At 42.3% G+C, this 19,034-nt stretch overlaps 2 protein-coding genes across 3 annotated transcripts in view; both read left to right on the top strand.

Moving 5' to 3' along the window:
• Positions 1-1,151: 1,151 nt before the first annotated feature.
• Positions 1,152-3,224, top strand: LOC141437148 (uncharacterized). Its single transcript, XM_074100411.1, has 4 exons — positions 1,152-1,712; positions 1,881-2,266; positions 2,394-2,578; positions 2,626-3,224. The coding sequence occupies exons 1-4, from the start codon at positions 1,152-1,154 to the stop codon at positions 3,222-3,224; spliced, it is 1,731 nt and encodes a 576-aa protein (XP_073956512.1).
• An 8,729-nt stretch (positions 3,225-11,953) lies between these two features.
• pdm3 (POU-domain protein pdm3) overlaps positions 11,954-19,034 on the top strand; it is a 214,660-nt gene continuing 207,579 nt past the window's right edge. For both annotated transcript variants that reach the window (XM_074100558.1, XM_074100559.1), the window contains exon 1: positions 11,954-12,343. The gene's annotated coding sequence lies outside the window, so the exon portion shown is untranslated. The remainder of the gene's footprint in view (positions 12,344-19,034) is intronic.

Genomic DNA, 19,034 nt, shown 5'->3' with positions numbered 1-19,034 from the left:
AAAACAGAAGAGCGATCCAGAGCTACAAGCCCTCGAAATATTAGAAAAAACGAGTCGCCGCCTACCCGACGGACGTTTCGAAACGGGGCTGCTATGGAGAGAGCGAGAGGGCAAGATACCCAACAATCGAGCCGACGCACTCAAGCGACTACACACGCTCGAGCGCAAACTCGATCGCGACGAACAGCTGAAGAAACAATACGACGAGCGCGTCCTCAACTTACTCACGTCTAAGTACGCCGAGCCCGCGGCCGCGCCCCCTAGCGCCCGCACATGGTACCTGCCACACTTCGCGGTCTGCAATCCCGACAAGCCGAAGATACGACTCGTGCACGACGCGGCGGCCAAATCTCACGGCCGCAGCCTCAACGATATGCTCCTGTCGGGCCGGACCTACTGCAAAGCCTGCCCGGCGTCATTATGCGGTTCCGACAGCACGCCGTGGCGGTCTCCGCCGATATAAAGGAAATGTTTATGCAGATCAAGATACGCGAAGAAGACAGAGACGCCCTACGCTTCTTATGGCGCGCGGCGATCGGCGCGAAGGCGAAGCGCAAGAATACAGAATGTCGTCCGTGATCTTCGGCGCTACGTCGTCACCGTGTACCGCGCTGTACATAAAAAATAAAACGCGCGGGAACACGCCGAAGAGTACCCGGACGCCGCCAGGGCAATCGAGAGAAATCACTACATGGACGATTACCTGCAAAGCTTCGCTACGATAGAAGAGGCACGACGCGTAATAAAAGACGTCGATTTCATACACAAGAAGGCTGGCTTCGAATTACGCGGATGGGCATACAACGAGTGCGAGCGAGAAGGCGCGATGTCCCTTACCGGCGGGAGCGAGCGAGAGGGCGCGACGTCCCTTATCGGCGGGAGCGAGCGAGACGGAGCTACGGTCCCTATCGGCGGGAGCGAGATAGAAAAAACACTCGGCCTGCTGTGGGACACGAAGAGAGATAGTATCAGCTTCCGGCTCAACAATAGAAGGGCACCCGTCGAAATAATGAAAAATCTACGTCCGCCGACGAAGAGGGAGGCCCTTAGCCTTATTATGTCGATATTCGACCCGCTAGGGCTCATCTCGCCCATCACGACACCGGCAAAGCGCATCATGCAAGACACGTGGCGATACGACACTGCATGGGATGAAGAGTTGCCCCCAGCTGCACGACCGATGGAGCGAGTGGCTGCAACAACTGCACCGCCTAGGTGACCTACATATACCTAGGTGCTACGGGGCAACGCCGGGCGCGCGCTACGAGCTTCACACATTTGTGGACGCGAGCCAAGAAGCTTACGCGGCCGCTGTCTATTGGCGCATAATTCATGCCGATGACAGCGTGACCATCTCACTCGCCGCAGGGAAGAGCCGCGTCACGCCGAACAAACCCATCTCCGTGCCCCGTCTCGAACTGCAAGCCGCTCTGCTAGGCGCGCGACTAGCCAACACGGTCGCCGACGAACACGACTACGAGGTCGCCCGACGCACATACTGGAGCGACTCTCGTACGGCGCTAGCGTGGATACGCTCCGAGCCCCGCACATTTAAGACGTTCGTCGCGCATCGCCTCGCTGAGATAGAAGACCTCACAAGAAAAAAACGAATGGCGCTGGCTACCGTCGGCGGACAACGTCGCCGACGACGCGACGCGAGCCACCCGGAAGAATTCGGTCGAGACACGGTGGTTCCGCGGCCCGCTATTCCTGTACGAAAAAGAAGATTCTTGGCCCGAAGAAAATAAGGTCGAAATTCCAGCTACCGGCGAAGAAAAAGAAAAATGTAACGCGCTTCAAGACCAACGCGCGCGCCACGCCCACTTGCCCGAAATCGAACGCTTCTCGAAGTGGACGCGATTATTAAGAACAACCTGCAGTTCATCGACCTTTGCCGCCACAAGAGATCGTCGCCCGCACCACAAGTCGTCGCCGCAGCACGCAGAAAGAGAACGCGCGCTAACCAGTCTCAAGATGAAGAATGGGACAAGCGCACGCCGACCGCTCACGTGCCACGCAACCGCATCGCGCCCGAAAAACACGAAAAATACATCGTGCTACCGGCTCGCTACATAAACAAAGCCGAACAGCTGTTGACGAGCGCGTCGCAGAAAGATGCCTACGCGCAAGAGAGACAGCGCATTACGGACGGCCGCGCGCCAGAAAGGGACGACAGACTCGCAAAAATCAGCGTGTTTATAGACGCGGATGGAGTGATGCGATTACGCGGCAGAATCGCAGCGGCCGACGCGATACAAAAGAGATGGTGAATCCCGCGGTGTTACATAGAACACATTATTATACGAAGCTGTACATCGCGCATATACATGAAAAATTGCACCACGGCGGGACCGAGATAGTAGTCAACGAGCTACGCCAGCGTGTATACATAGCGAAGATTCGCCCGGCGGTAAAAGGGTCATCGCCCGCTGCGCCCGCTGCCTACTGCGCAAAGCGAGACCGGCCGCCCCCGCTACCGGCGACTTACCCGCTGCGCGCCTCGCCTATGGAGCCCGCCCGTTCTCATTCACGGGCCTGGACTACTTCGGCCCGCTAGAAGTGACCGTCGCACGCCATCGCGAGAAGAGACACGTCGCTTGTTCACCTGCTTGACTTCGAGGGCAGTACATTTGGAGGTGGTCGTCTCCCTGAGCACCGACTCGGCCATCAACGCCCTGCGCCGCTTCATTGCGCGGCGCGGGTGCCCGACGGAGCTATGGAGCGACAACGCTACCGCCTTTCGAGGCGCCGCCCGAGAACTTAGCGAAGCCGTCAAGAACGAAGCAGAGGCCCGCCGCATCAACTGGCGCTTCCTCCCGGCTGCCGCCCCCTTCATGGCGGGAGCTTGGGAGAGAATGGTCCGCGGGGTGAAGGAGGCCCTGAAGGCCACGCTCCATGAAAAATACCCGAGCGACGAGATCCTACACACCCTGCTGCTGGAAGCCGAAGCGACCGTCAACTCTCGCCCGCTAACGCACGTGTCGGTCGACCCCAATGACCCGACAGCGCTGACCCCGAACATGATCCTCCTCGGACCCGACTGCCACTCGCCAGCCCCGGTACCTTCGAAGAGAGCGACGGCGACGCGCGCCAACAATGGCGGCGCGCCCAGCAACTCGCCGACACCTTCTGGAGGCGCTGGGTACGAGAGTACCTACCGCTACTACAACACCGGCGGGAGCCCCATAGCAGCGGAGCGAGCCCGGCAGTCGGCGATGTCGTAATCATATGCGACTCGAATATGCCCCGAAACACATGGCCCGAGGACGAATCACACGAATCTACCCCGGCAAGGACGGCGTGGTACGAGTCGTCGACGTGACTACGAGCCGAGGACACGTGCTACGCAGGCCGGCGGAAGATCGTCGTTCTGCCAGTGGGATCGCACGGCGACGGGGAGAAATGTACAGAACGGCGTATAATTTCATGTATATAGCATAAGTTAGTTTTAAGTGATATGTATAGTTATGTGCAATAAATAAATACTTACCGCCTAGTTTGATTTAGTAGGATAAGCTCGCAACCGCCTGCGTCGCGTCCGTGCGCCAAATGAGCGGCGCCGGACCCGGCGCAGTGGTTATATTTATAACCTCGCTCGTGTGAGCGGGACGGTTATACGTGTAACCCCCTAGGTGCGAGCGGGACAGTAGCGCGGACCGACTCGCGGCCGCGCTACAGATTAAGGAAAAAGTCCCAAAATATTATCGTTAACTAGGTTTAAGTATTAGCATTAAGATTTGTTAAATTGTATTAGGATTAGTTAAGTTTTTTAATAAAATAAAGACGAGTAGGGCGAGAGCGGGGAAGGGAGCGGAGGAGTGGGGGGACCGCGATCCCTTTAAGGTAATTCTCGCGGGTATAAAAGCGAGCGCGGTCCCGACCACAACGTTCAGTCTCCGAGCGACAGCGAATGGATAAACAACTAATAAGAAGCGCTCCCGACCTCTCTCTCTCTCTCACTCAAGCTGCATCAGTGTGCAGATCTCAAATCATCTTTCATTCTTCACCTATATACAGTCCACTCTATAAACATCAATCAATCAACCAATAATCATTTTGTGGCGTACGACCGGCCAGAGTTACGGAGTTTCCGTATGCCACACTAACCCTAAAAATACGGACAGACGTCCATGGTTTTTCATATTGTGCACAGAATCCGTTTGATTCACAAAAAGAGAACGGAGTTCAAAAGCTTCTTTTGCACTTCTTTTTGAATTCAATCACTAGTTTCGGTTTAAGGATCATTTTGTTGCGACGCGCCGACATTTTCACGCGCTAAACAAACACGGCCGGTCAGCTGGTCACGGCCGCCATTGCATACGCAGCGCCACCAGTGGCGAAATAAGAAACTATTTTACGATGTGCCCGGTATAGAGCTAGGAATATCGACGAATTGCGTTGCTCTATCGATCTGCCGTATTATTTCTCAGGCACATCGTGATATGCCTGGCCAACGTTTAGGCATATCATGAAATGGCGGCGTTTCACGATATGCCTAGGAATTTCGTGATCTGGCGGATTTTACGATCGGCCGCCGACATATACACTATTTGAAGCCAGAGATCGTCAATGCTGATCGCAGTGGGCAAAATACTAAAGATTATCACCAACACCTTGCTATGGATTGTCAATGTTACCATCATAACGTCCCGAAGTCACCGATCGTACAAAACTTACAAACCTGCCAACTTATTATCTGATGCTAGCTCAATACGTTGGCACAAGGCACAACGTTGGCTCACGTAAGGGGCAAGGATACGGTAGGTTAGAGTCGGAGACTAATTAAGTCGTAAACAAGCCAATATGCAGTGCAAGTGTTAGCTCTTTCTTGACCAACAACTTTTTGGCTAAGTTTGGATAAGCTTCCTATTTTAAAAGATGATCGAAACTGGTCACGAAAATTATTAAATCACGAGTAGTTTGTTACGCGCCGACTTGGCGCGCGGGGCTTATCCGACCGGTTAGACTTTATTGTATATTAAAATATTTCTTTTTCTAATTGAGACCTATAATTTCCTAAAATTTCGTTGTATATTGGTTGAAATTAAATAAGCGAACTACTTGTACATGTTGATTGTTTTGAATGATGATTGAGTGATGATTTTAGAATTGCGGTCCCTATTTGAAGTCTGATGAACATTTTGCCCGCTTTGAGTGACATTGGCCCAACATGTAGGTAGGTACAACGAGCATTAAATAAACTTTTCTCAAAAATGACCGTAAAAGTTGACATTATTCTTTACATATCAGAAGGTGAAGTGCATAGTTTATGGTCAGCGAAAAATTAAAAAGTTAAAACGATTGCAGGCGCGCTAGCTCAACAATAATGAATTAGCGCGCCTGCAATCAGTCACATTTTTTTAAAATTTAAAAAGGCCATGGAAATGTTAGCACAAGTCGTATACAGCCAAGTCTAATAATGGCCGGTATCAGATATTTTGTTGGAACTCCGGACTTTTTCTATTGGGTCTGAAATAGCTTGTGGTGTTATCGGTGGAAAAATACACCTGCAGTTTATTTTAATGAAAAAAGGCGGGAAAGCATAAGAAAAATATTGGAATAAAATTAAATTTTATAATAGGTATATTTTGAGAAAAAGTTTATTCTATTTCAGAATTATTCAACATTTTTGAGAAAATCTTTATATTAGTCTCAACTGGAATAGCAATTGCTGGCTTCGTATTAGTTAAACGGACTCGCAAGCTCGTCCGTTTAATACTCATACTCAGCCAGCAATTGCCTACTTCCAGGCCACGACAATAATCTACTATAAAAAACTTAACTAACCTAACCAACAATAGCACATTACCACCCTGTTTATTTATTAAAACAGTCTATAAAGGAACGAGACAGCAATCTATTACCTTCAGTTGTGATTTCATTCCAGCCGACCCAGACTGAGATACGGGCAGGCAATCTAATACGCTCCGGTATTACGTATTATAATAGCCATAACAGATGATGTTAACGCTATGGCTAACGCTTTGTCTTCAATTTTTTTATCAAGCCAAAAAAGTATTGCAGGGGCATCGGACGAGATTAAAATCTACGAGTACATCTCTTGCCAAGATACTATCAATGCACCACGATCTCAACCAACTCATCGAACAGCATTGATCGCTTGCATACGCCAATAGCGGCATGTGGTGTCATCTATCGAAACTATTATTATAAGTCACTACTCCTGTGTTTAAAATTACATTGGAAAAGCGTAAGAAATGATTTACCTTCCACTAATATATATACTTACATTATGTTTCTGGATTTATTGAATCGAGCTTTATTTTTGCGAAGCCACATATTAAGAAATGTTTTAAGATCGTTTAAAAATCAAATGGCCCTTAAAATAATTTATTTGATACTTAAATAAAAATTAGTAGGTAAGGTGACCCGGGGCTATTGTAGCTGGGGAGATATTGTATCTGAGCCGTCTGATGGCGTCCTTACGACGCCATGTATTTCTTGGCCATTTCACGTTGTGTTCGCCAGAAGACTGTCTTCACACAACACACATGAACATGGCGAACATGGCGTTGTAAGGACGCCATCAGACGGCTCAGATACAATATCTCCCCAACTACAATAGCCCCGGGTCACCTTACTAAAGGTAGGTACTGCGGATTTTTTTGTGTAATTCTTACGTAACATAGAATGGCGCCATAAGAACGATCTCGATTCCCCTTACTCTGTCTAAAAAAAAACTTGTTGCGACCCCTCTCGCTCTAACTAAATCGTCTTAGTACCTATAAGAATGAGTAGACACAGACACGTAATAAGAGCCGCGATTAAATATTAAAGCAAAAGGCAACTTTCGGCCGCTTCAAGTTGCCCGATTTAAAGTTGTGACGTCATTTAGATATTTACAACTAGTTTCGGTTCGACGGCTGTTCTGCTGTTTGTATATTCCTGGACTTGACTGTTACCTTTTTACAAGTTTTCGTTTAACTAGCAGTGTTCGTATTTAGTAGGTAAAATTATTTTCTTCGCGGTGAGGTTTTCACTTCAATGTTCCCGCGTCTGAATAATCGAAAGCCTTGTCGCAATCATCATGTTTATGACTTTCTACCCTCATCCTGCACAGAGTGATAGAAAGAAGTAGTGAAAACGATTGTAATTCCGAGTGAGGTACACAATAAGGCCTCTTGTCCACCCCTTGTGCCCCGTTTAGACTATACGAGAACTCGCATGCAAGTTTCACTACATTGCAGTATTTGTTTGATCAACTGCATTGATTGTCTTTCAATAGTCAGCAATGTAATGCACCTTACACCTGATCTAGTTCCTTTATCCATATTATATTTGTGGTTACAAAGCCTAGAGTACAAAGAGTGGTTAGTCTTAAAGCAACATTAACATTCTGTGATTTTAAAATATTATAATCCTATCAGATAAATCTTTTCAATAATTATTTAAACACCTTCGTCACATTGTTCATTCAAAGTCAAAGTCAAAATATCTTTATTCAGTTTTGGATCTTACAAGCTCTTTAAGTATTTATCCTTATTTCTGATAGCGTATGTGTTACATTACACAATTTTGAAAATAATATTTCTAACTGTCGTATTCGTAATACCGAGATTACTAAATGATGAAAAAAGTTCGTCTAATTAATAGTTTCGCCGAAAATATCAAATGACCATTATGTCTTTTGCTCATTACAATTTAAAAAAAAAGATTTGCTTACAGTAACAAATAACATTGTTGCTTGTCATGTAACGCAACTTGAGTGACTACAACACTAAGACCTACTACTAGCTAAAAGTTAGGTGATGTCTTACAAAAGCAGTTTTGCAATATTAGCATAATTTTGGTTCCTAATTAGTATATTTTGGCTAAACGTCAAGTAGCCGAACTAGTTCAGCTATCCTTTATTTTTCAGTGTATTCTTTTTAACCTTTATGCATTATGTGATTATGTCACGTTGCCTTCTGATCTAATATGTTAGGGCATGCAATACCATTATGAATCTGATCAGTTTGGCCAATAACTTGCTTAGCTGGCAGGATGGCCGGTCGTATCGGAAGCGGTGTCTCAAAGCCCTACTAACTGAGTTAAAGTGTGTTTGGTAAATGTTAGTACTTTCAAAGCTTTTTGTTTGTTAAATGATTCTGTCAGATTGAAAAGTTTAAAGGGTTTGAAAATAGTTACTGATAGTTGGTTATAACTTTATTGTTTTATGTGGAAGTCCTATATTTAGGACACTGGGCGGCAGAGGGTTAAGCTTACTAAGGTCGGAATTTGAAAATCGAATAGAATAGTTTTGATCCTATCTTTCGCTTTTTTCGTATTGAAGTAAAAGTGACACATCAAAGTGAAGCTTAAGTCCGTCGAATTGAGTGAGTAGACCGAGCTCTGTCCAAAAGATACTTTGTCTCACCCAATGAGCCAAATCACATTTTGCTCACTCTTCAAACAACTTCCAAAAAGGAGGTGCTTCGTCTGTTGTTTTTTTGCATTTGTTTGCTACGCGATAACTCTGCCAATTGTGGGCCGAATTTCAAAATTCTTTTTTTTTTCTTAAGGACATACTTCCGAGGTGGTCCCACTGTCACCAAGTTAGGATCTATGATCGGATCTTAGAGAAATCGAGGGCAACCCTCGAATTTTAAAAGCACACCTATACGATTTTGGTATTTTTAACATCAAGTCAAGTATTTACATTCAGAAAGAATCATTTGGTGAACTGGACCTGATAAAGAAGACCGTAGGTACCGGTACTCTCTTATAAATAATATAACTATGCCGTGTTTCTGCTTAATGGAATCGTTGTGAGATTCACTTTGGCTACAAAACACTAAAAACACATGAAATAAAAATAACAAAAAACGGAACCAGCAGCAGCAGGAGTGATTGAAGCCCAATATAAAGTGTGTAGCTGAGGTAGACGAAGACGACTATAGTTCCACTCCTGCTGGCTCGTGCTGAGGCACCGACTTCAAACTAGTAGAAAATTATTTTCAAGGTTTTTGTAGCCGGTTTTTTTTATAGTATAAATAACCCTGCCCAAGCAGGGTCTCCGTTGACAATCTATCAGACTGGCAGAAGACGGCCAGGACGTCCTCGGACCACGTGGAGGCGATCAGTTGAGAAGGAGGCTGGCTCAATTGGTCTCGGCTGGGAAGAGCTGGAAGAAGCCGCGCAAGATCGAGCCAAATGGAAAACTCTTCTACGAGCCCTATGTCCCTAGTGAGGGATAACAGGATCACATCATCATCATCATCATCATAAATAACACAACTGGCCTGTTTGAGGTGCTGAATTGAAAAAAATAATTTTCTACGCGAGCTTTTAATGATTCAAATGTCTAACCAGAGGACCAATTCCAAAAAATATTGAAAATGAAACGGATACAAAATTCAGATCTATTGTCAAGAAAACATTAATATCAAAGGCGTATTATAAAGTTAATGATTATAATCATGGACAGGGATATTTGGAAATAATTCCGATCCGCATTAGCGATCCCTTCAAATAGCGAACCTACTGTGTTAATAAAATAAAAAAATCATTTAATAATATTGTAAATCTGTTTTAAAAAAAAATATAACTCGTTGAGTGTCTTGCCGGATTCTTCTCAACAGAGGTTTTTCCGATCCGGTGGTAGTTTTTTTTTGACATTCATAAGTGTATGTATGTATGTAAACTCTTTACTGCACATAAAAATAAAATAAAAATACAAATACACAGAGAGGAGAACAAAGGCGAGCTTATCCCTAAAAAGGGATCTCTTCCAGCTAACCTAGTTAGGAAAAAACATTTACATTTCTTGTTATAGCCTAAATTGAATAAATATATTTTGACTTGACTTGACTTTGACTTGAATTGTGTAACGTTTTTGGCACTCGCGATTACAATCAAATGACAGTTACGCAATAGACCAGGGGTGGCCAACTTGATTAGACCCAAGATCTACTGTTTAGCGACGAAACCCTGTGCGATCTACCAATGACAATACTTCTTCAAATCTTAAATGACACAGCATACTTTAGTATTTATATTTTTTGCCTTGCCACGATCGACTGGACTGATAGTCGCGATCGTCCGGTTGGCTACCCCTGCAATAGACCCTGAGACACTACACTTTGTTCAGGGAATGTAGACTGCTATTACCTACTGACGTTGGCTATCACATTCACCATCTTTTTCTGCCCTTCTCCTACACTGTGGGACAGAAAGAAGTGGAGAAAACAATCGTAATTCAAAGTCTCTTAGACAATACGGCCACCGATATTTTGACGCATCCCAACTAATGATAGACCGGCTTTCGTCGACTGCAATTACTAATACTGAAGTTCTTTGGTCACATAGCTAGGAATGTCTCAATGGAGAGATTGGTGGTTCAAGAGCAGGTGGAAGGTAAGAGAGCACGCGTCTGATCACCAACTCGCTGGACTGACCTGATTAAAAAAGCTACTGAGTCCGCCATGGTCCAGTGTACTCACAACGCCTCTAACCGGCAGAAATGGAAATTGCTAAGAGGGCTCGAAAAAGTTTTCGACCCGCCGAACATCACTCCGTGTACCTCGTCTGCGCAACCACGACCATCACTCTGACAAGAATGTCCGACTGAGAAGAAGAGAGATGATAATGATGCTGGTATTTGCGTCGAGATATCGGGAACTCGTTAAAGGTAACCACGGTCTACTCGTACGTCCCGGAACAAACATGTCTTGCTTTTAAACGTGAAGTAATGACGCGCAAAAGTTGGCGATTTTAAGCCCAGTTAGACCCGCAAGAAGTTGCATTAAATCACGAGGCTGTAAAGTGAACGCATTTGAAGTAATCGAGCGCCGCAATGTATTGCAACTTGCACGACTTCTCTTAGTTTAGATCCGGGTAGTCGATAAGTTTAGGTTCCTGACTTTCGTACTTCATGACTATAAGTTCTAATAAAATTTATCAGTTCCAAGGAGTTGCCCATCGATTTTTTCATAGCAAAGACGACTTGCTTTTTGATCCGTTAGTCTTACCAATCTATTCAGGTGAGACGGTGTTTTATAAAATATAAGCGGAAAAACTTAAATACCTAGTATTTAAAATAAAAAGCTTAAATCTGGCTTTAGGTAATTTTTCTAGTCGAAAAGCTTTATTTTATAATCACCTAATCAATTCTTAAAAAGTTCGAGCCGCGTTTAAAATAGTCTGGGAATCGCGTCGAGCAATTAGACGGGTCTAATTGAGATCAATCGATACCATATAGGTACCTACCACCATTTTGTTAGCCGTTATCGGTTTCCATAAGGACCAAATTAAGTCGACTGAGTAGTAAAACGTAAGTGCAGCCTAGTCGATTCCGTTTGATCGCAGTTCAAATGCAAGGTGATGCGAGGAGTGCAGTAATGCATTGTCCACGCCGGACACCCCCGAAAATACAGCCTGCGAAAAAACCTTCCACCACCTCCCGTTATGTCCCCCCATCGCGCACTAAGCTTCTTTTTTTAATACATAACTTTTTTTCAAGATGCAATTTTACATGTTTCGGTCTAAAACTTTACACACCCAGAAGAGGGAACTGAGGGAAACGGTAACGCCTATCGCCTCGCGGGTTTCTCTCTCACACGCGCGGCCACGCGCCACCGGACGATAGTGGCACGAGCGAGACGACACGCCCGTGCCCACTGTTGCGTCTTCAATGAAGATTAAGGCTCTATTCCGCTTTCCCGATCGCATAATTCTTGACGAAAACGCATCGAACGTCAACATTTGCGACCAAAACCGCAAGCGGGCCAAGACGCTGAATCGCCGCTTCAGCGGAAACATTTTGATTAGTGTTATTAAAAAGTTGCTAACGATGAATGAAGTGACGATGCTTTACGTCTCACTCTAGCGTCCAGTGCAAAGGCATTTGCGCCACGACAATTTGAGTTGAGTTGAATTGAATTGAGTCGAGTCGGTTAAACCGTAAAAACTGTGCGGGCGGGCATGGCGCGAGAGAGCGAGATGAACAAAAGGCGGGCCGGTCGAGTCGAGACCGCTGCCTTCTTCTCCTCGACTTACGCCGAGTCGCGTCTAGACTAGTGAACGTCAGTGAACTGGCGTGGATGGTCGTCTCTGTGTTCGGGCGTTTGACAGCCGCAGTTTAAAAAAAAACATTTCGCGCGTCTTCTGTCAATGCTGATTTTGAACTTTTGGAACTGACCCGGTGTTGTGTTGAAGCGTCACAGTGTACGGATTGAGTTTTTGTATTGGGAGATAAGTTGGAAGCACATTGCAGTGAACTAATTATCGGCTGGACTGGCCGCTGAGACGCTATAAAGTGATGTATCAGCAACCGCCGCGTAATTAACGCCGACTGCTACGAAAACAGGGCCCTCGCCTCAACTGCAAACTCGCCGATTATATTGTAAGTGTCCTTATTTGATGAAAGTGTTACGTGTTTGTTCATGTTGTTTTTTTGCGCTTTATTTACGTACCGTGGTAACTTTTATCACTGGCTGCAAGAAAAGATAACTTAAGAAAAAGTTCATGTTGGCTGGTTACAGACAGTTTTGTTAAATTAAAAAGTTTAGTTTCCAATTGGGTGTTCCGAAAAAAAAAACTTTCCAATTCGAAATTTGATATTACGAAAAAGTTCACGTTTGATTGGTGATTTGAGAAAATTGGTGTTGCCAGAGGGTGGTGAATACGGAAAATTTGGTGGAATAATGTATTGCGAAAATATATATTCAGTGATGTGAAATGGTTTATTATATTTTGACGTGCGAAAGAGGAAAAGTTAACACGGGGCGGGGCGACGTGCCCGACGAACAGCTGATTGGTTCAGTTACTTGTGTTGCATTTTTCTGTAGGTATTTTTTTACTTTTTGCACGCGGGAAAACTTTTTGCTTAACTTTTTTTTTAATTGCGCTTCAATTTTCGTACTGGAAAATGGCTATTAACGAATTCGGCATATACCACCTACTTGTTTGAGTTGTTCTGATTGTGTTCACAGTTTTAAGTAGGTAAGTACCTACCTTCATTTTTGGATTGTTGACATCAATATACTAATTGATATTGTTATAAATTATGATTTGGTTGTTAAGAAATATAAAAAAAGTTTACTTTCAAACAGTTTCCTATTATTAACTAATTGATTAAAAAATATTAAAGTTCTATTTCATAATCATCATCATCTACTTACGTAGCGATACTTATCCACTATATTAACTCTTAAAGTAACAAAATTAAGTGCCTGTCTATAAATTTATTTTTCTGGTCAGTAGCGTAACAGCAAATAATTAATAAGAAACTAAAAAAAAATAAAGTTCGTCTTCTAAACAAAACCTCATTTTTGACCATACATTTTAAAAATTAAGTAATTTCATAAGTATAATGGTGATGACCGACAAGCAAGAATAAAAAAACTGCCAAAAAACATTTTCATACTTATTCTAAAATAATTACTATGTCCAGGAAATTTTCGCATAAAATATACCTAACTGCTGCAAAGAAAATGACGTCCTCATAACAATTAGGTATTCATTCTGCTCATTTTACGGACGGTAAACTATATTTTTGTTTTCCTTCAATCCTTACAAATATTATAAATACGAAAGTTTGTTTGTTTGTGTGTTGTTTGTTTGTTCCACTTTCATGCCTTTACTACTGAACTGTTTGCCACGCAAAAGTTCCGAATAAATAATAGGATATATTTTATCTCCAAAATAAATTAATTCTTCGCTGAAGAAGTCACGGACAACAGCTAGTCAATAGTCATACACGAACACGATGTCTTATTTTATTTTTTGATTTCCGTTAACCTTATTATGGTATTGTTACTTATTCTATTTTTGTTTCTTTTCTTTTGTACAATAAAGAGTTTACATACCTACATACATATTACCTCAAGAGAACATTCAACAGGTTAAGTAAAGTAACACGCAGGTACTGTTTAAACAGCGTAAAAGTTTTTAATAAAAAAAATCTGTAACCAAATTATTTTTAATTCATACATATTTTGCAAATGAAGGTTACCTAAGAGGTGAGTTTTTCATGTCTCTTTTACTTGTCACATCAATATTTCTCATAAAATTAGTAAATTACACAATTTGACCTATGAACTTATATTATGTACGAAAAAAAAATACTAAGCCAAAAAAACAGATATTCATTAACATATACCTTTTTTATCTATGAACTGTGTCGTCTATCAAAGCTAACGAAAATAACAAAAAAACACGCTGTATAAAAATACCATTCCAGCCTACCTATATAGGTACGTCCCACTGCTGTGCACAGATCTGTATAAAAATACATCTACCATAAGTAATTCTAAAGTGGATACACATTAAGCACATACCGTATCAGTCAAGTAGGAAATATTTATGATTCGGCTCTTTAGACTTCATCAGAAACTAAGCAGTCAATGTTAAAAATTTCTTATTAGATTCTTACAACGCCATAAAATGCAAAAAGTCACAAGTAAAATTTGATTTCAGTTCAAAACATTTCATAACACAATCAATCAATTCAATTCTTAAAAGGTTAAACGGTAGAAATCCATTTAAAGAATAAGTTTGCCCTTGTATTTTATGTAAAACATAACTCACTTAAATTAAAATTTAACTTAATCGTTCATTCATAAGACTTGTTTGCAAACATTCAGCGCTTGTAAATTTTATTATTAAACAAATAGTTAAAGAATACTACACAACAAAATATTAACAACTACCCAGTTTCAGCGGTAGGAATGTCATCACAGCCTACATTTCCGTTGTCCTTGTACGTAGTACTACTTGAGAATGTAAAAAAAGTACTAAAAAACGGACACATAAACTGGCTGGATTTGCCACAAGTGCCTTGAAATTGTGATTTTTCAGTAGGTACAAATCTTAAAATGAATGCTGGTAACCCTATCTGTAAGAAAACAATTAAGAGCACTAAATTTACGGCCACAAATGAGTTAATTTTAAGTTAAATATTCACATATTCACTAATTCACATATCCACAAAAAAAACTTTTATTATTCACCAAAATTTATTCAACTCCCCACTGCAGAGGAATAGGCTTCGTGCTCTGGTCCTATAGCCGGACGTACATAGCTTGGAGTTTTCGTACAGACACTTCAGCACTTCGATATACCGGTAGTCAACTTGGCACCACTGAAGAGCCTGCAACACATCCCATCTCAACTCAACTTCCCCCAACAGCTCAAGTTTGGATGAAATGATTCTGCCGTCGTCGGTCTTCAACTTCATCAAACTGCTTTGACCAACAGACAGATCCCTGGTAATCACTTTAGAGCCCCTGTTACGCTCACTTTCTTTGACTTTGAAATCTGCCTGTTGAGCTGCCGATAGCGACAAGCGTCACCAGAGGACTGCAGAATCATCTCACGCCTCACCTCCATGAGCCTAAGGGTGGAGCCTTTTGGTTCTAACACGGCTGGTCTTGAAGAACTTAGACCTGACCGTATGAACAGCTTCCACAAACCCGTCGTTGTACTCGTCCACGTCGCTACCTAGGCATTCCAAACGGTTTTGAAGTTCGAGCTGAAAGCTCTCGGGGTTTTGGAGCTGAGCAGGTTCCGGGCGGAGCCTAGATTTCGTCAGTCAAGATCTTTCAAGCTTGAACTGGATATTCAATGAGCCTCGTACCACACGTTGATCACTCTGGTCAGCTCCAATCGTTTGACTGTAAAACCTGTGTGACAAACGGAATTGTAAAAAGAAACCCGAAATTTATATTATTATAATGCATAGGTAATAAAAAACAAACAATGACGTTGACTTGATCCTGAGGCCGTATGCCTACTTAACGTTTCTGGCGCTCGCGATCGCAATCAAATGACTGTTTTTGTATGCGAAATCTGTCATTTCATTGCGATCACGAGGGTCAGAAACGTTAGGCAATATGGTCTCTGTTCACTTATAAAATCATCCACGCCGCTATGACTAGGCTGTCTTAGTCGACATTGCAGCACGCGCGTGAACGAATCCCTGCAGGGCTACTACGAAACTCGAAACTCGAAGTTCGTGTCGTGCGGTCCCTCTCGCTCTCGTATTAAATAGTATAAGTGTTAGAGGGACCGCAAGACACGAACTTCGAGTTTCGAGTTTCGTAGTAGCCCTGCTGCTTTCTTTCTGAATTTAAAACAATCACGAAGCATTTCCATTTGCAAACTTGAAAGAGCATATGTCGTTTTGGTTTCAAATAAGGCCACTTTTTATGTGAAATTTGTTCTGAATTGGAGACTTCCTGACTTATTACTTATTTGTAGGGTGTGAGGGAATATTATCGAAAATACAAACTGAGACATGGATGCACAGAAAAACCAGAAAAAGAGACCAGCGCTGGTCTGGCTGGTGCTGGTCTCTTTTTCTGGTTTTCTGTGCATCATGTCTCAGTTTGTATTTTCGATATGGTTTCACGGATACCCGTAAAAGTAACAAATTGGAGTTGAAATAAAAAATACAAAAGACTCCAAATAACCAATCATGATTTGATTGCTTAGTAGCGACATCTCTTGTCTGGGTGAGCGTTGGTTCCGAAAGAATGTTGACGTCTCTCGATGAGAGCGAAACATAGATGTCGCTAGTGCTGCTGCATAAGTAGCGTAGTAGAAATAAGCAACCTGAGATATGTATGCATAGGAAAAATTCGTGTCTAAATTCGTGTCCAGCGGTGGTGTAGGGGTTATAGCACGCAGACGGATTGCTGAGGACCTGGTTCGATTCCCAGCGCTGGTCTCTTTTTCTGGTTTTTCTGTGCATCCATGTCTCAGTTTGTATTTTCGATATGGTTTCACGGGATACCCGTAAAAGTAACAAATTTGGAGTTGAAATAAAAATACAAAAAGACTCCAAATAACCAATCATGAGGGAATATTATTCACATTATTACTCAAGAGATTTAATCGACATAACACCAAAGCCTCCAGGAACTCGAACTGTTCTAAATAATTCAAATTGAGAACGTACTGTTCCAGATTCAAATCAATTTAAGCATCTCGCAATTTTACGACAAACAGAACACGGGCTCTGACAGACAACTTTTATAACCGTTCCTACAATTACATCTAATCAGGCTTTATTCTCCACGCCGTTTACACGTAGCGTCTTATACCAGAGTGAGAAAGAGACGATGGTGTCTACTCCGTTGCGCCCATCAATGTCTAATTGCTTTTATTATTTTAAGGCATCGTAATCATTATGGCCAGCAATAAAAATTGTAATTACTCCTCATTAGTTCAATTAAGAATTTTCTAGGTACGGCGTTGTTAATATGTTGATTGTGATACGCTTTAGTCCATTGCATTGTGTTCGAGAAAGCTATGTTTTATTGATTCCCTTGTGAAATGGGTGAATTCGATAATCAATTTTTATGATCAGATATGCCTCGTAGAAATATAATTTTAATGTTTGTAACTAAATTTTTAATTAAAATTGATGTATCTTAATTTTTGTTTAATATTGCTTTATTCGAATGTAATATTTTGAATCACGATTGCTCGTTATGATTTCTGATTTGTATCTAATAAATGGAAAAATGATTATCCCTAAAACACTAATTGATAAATAGTCAAGGCTGAGTTTTCCTGTCATTCGTTCAAAACTTGACAGCTAGAGATCCCTTAAGGGGATAAGTTCGCCTTTGTAGGTAAGTACATGTATCTCAACTCGTACAATAAAGAGTTTAGCTACATACATATTTACATGTTCTAAATAAGTTTAGGGGGAAGAGAAATGGGTCGGTATTGATCCTTTGATATTATTATAAAGATGAAAATATTGAGGGTTACAGTGAGGTACGTTATCTAAAACTCCAATTGGTATAAAAAATAAGACGACAAAGTACGAATACATAAAAAACATTTGATTAAGCTATTTTTTGGAAATCGCCGACTGAATCCTCATTCATTAACACAACAAAAAAGCTGACCAACTCAAACGCAGCCACTGCATTTTTCATCCAAATAACGGAACGCAACGTACAAATAACCGGGAAGAAAAGAAAACACGATCGCCAATAAAAAAACTTCCCAAAAAGGCACTTCCTACGTTCGGATACGAAAAAGGAAGCTCGGAGTTTCGTTCCACGCACGTGGCGAGCACGTGGTGAAAAATCGCGCTCCGCCTGCCGAATTGGAAAGATGTTATGTCTCACGCTACGCTATAGGTACATTCCGTTTAACATTTCCAACCATGTGGAAGAAAGAGTTCAGTTTGTAAAAATGGTTCTCAGATCTATTTGCTGTGTGCAATAATGAATGCAAAGCGATTAGGTATAATGAAACGAGTGATGACAGCTATTATTGTCATGTCAATTTATGTTTATACTACGGTCCGAGCAAGCACTTCGTGCGTGGTAAAAAACCGGCCAAGAGCGTGTCGGACACGCCCAAAATAAGGTTCCGTAGCCATTACGAAAAAAATAAGTAATATTTTTCTAAGGATTTCGTATTTTATACCTTAGGCTGCTATTTAATAGTAAAACTACTAATAATTCTCAAGCAAACTTAGCCGTTATAGTTTGATATACTTACTACCATCCTGAATTTTTTCAAATTTTTCCACCGTTTAGATTTTAAAGGGGGGGGGGGACGCTCGATTTTAATGAAAATTTGCACTTTAAAGTTGAATATTTAACCCCTAATGGTTTTAAAAGACCTATTCAATGGGAGGAAACCTAAAATATATTTTTTTTAGTTTTTTATTGTACCATTTTGTCGGCATAGTTTACATATAATATATCCTTGCAAAATTACAGCTTTCTAGCATTGATAGTCCCTGAGCAAATCCGCGGACGGACGGACGGACAGACAGACAGACACGGCGAAACTATAAGGGTTCCGTTTTTGCCATTTGGCTACGGAGCCCTAAAAATGACAAAGATGAAGCGCGTCAGTATTCGCAAGTGCGGGGCCCGTGATGTCAGGTAATCACGTCATAAGGTCACGCGGAACTTTAACTAGCTGTATCTTCATACTTAATCGGACTAAGGTAAACGTACGAGTGCTCGTCACTGTCCCAATAGTTGGCATATTTAATTTTATTTCAGCAGGGTGCCATCTATTAGGCATTAAACTGACGAACGCTCGTACGTTTACCATAT

The sequence above is a fragment of the Choristoneura fumiferana genome, chromosome 17 (assembly GCF_025370935.1).
Source record: "Choristoneura fumiferana chromosome 17, NRCan_CFum_1, whole genome shotgun sequence".
Taxonomy (NCBI): domain Eukaryota; kingdom Metazoa; phylum Arthropoda; class Insecta; order Lepidoptera; family Tortricidae; genus Choristoneura; species Choristoneura fumiferana.
Note: the sequence above shows the minus strand (reverse complement) of the source record. Positions and strands in the feature narration are given on the sequence as shown.

What these genes read in the sequence shown, in the direction of transcription:
- LOC141437148 (XM_074100411.1), top strand. Translation starts at nt 1,152, where the DNA reads ATGAAGAGTTGCCCCCAGCTGCACGACCGATGGAGCGAGTGGCTGCAA. An exon ending in TTCCGCGGCCCGCTATTCCT is followed by an intron (nt 1,713 to 1,880) that starts GTACGAAAAAGA and finishes AACAACCTGCAG; the next exon opens with TTCATCGACCTTTGCCGCCA. An exon ending in GACGCGATACAAAAGAGATG is followed by an intron (nt 2,267 to 2,393) that starts GTGAATCCCGCG and finishes GTGTATACATAG; the next exon opens with CGAAGATTCGCCCGGCGGTA.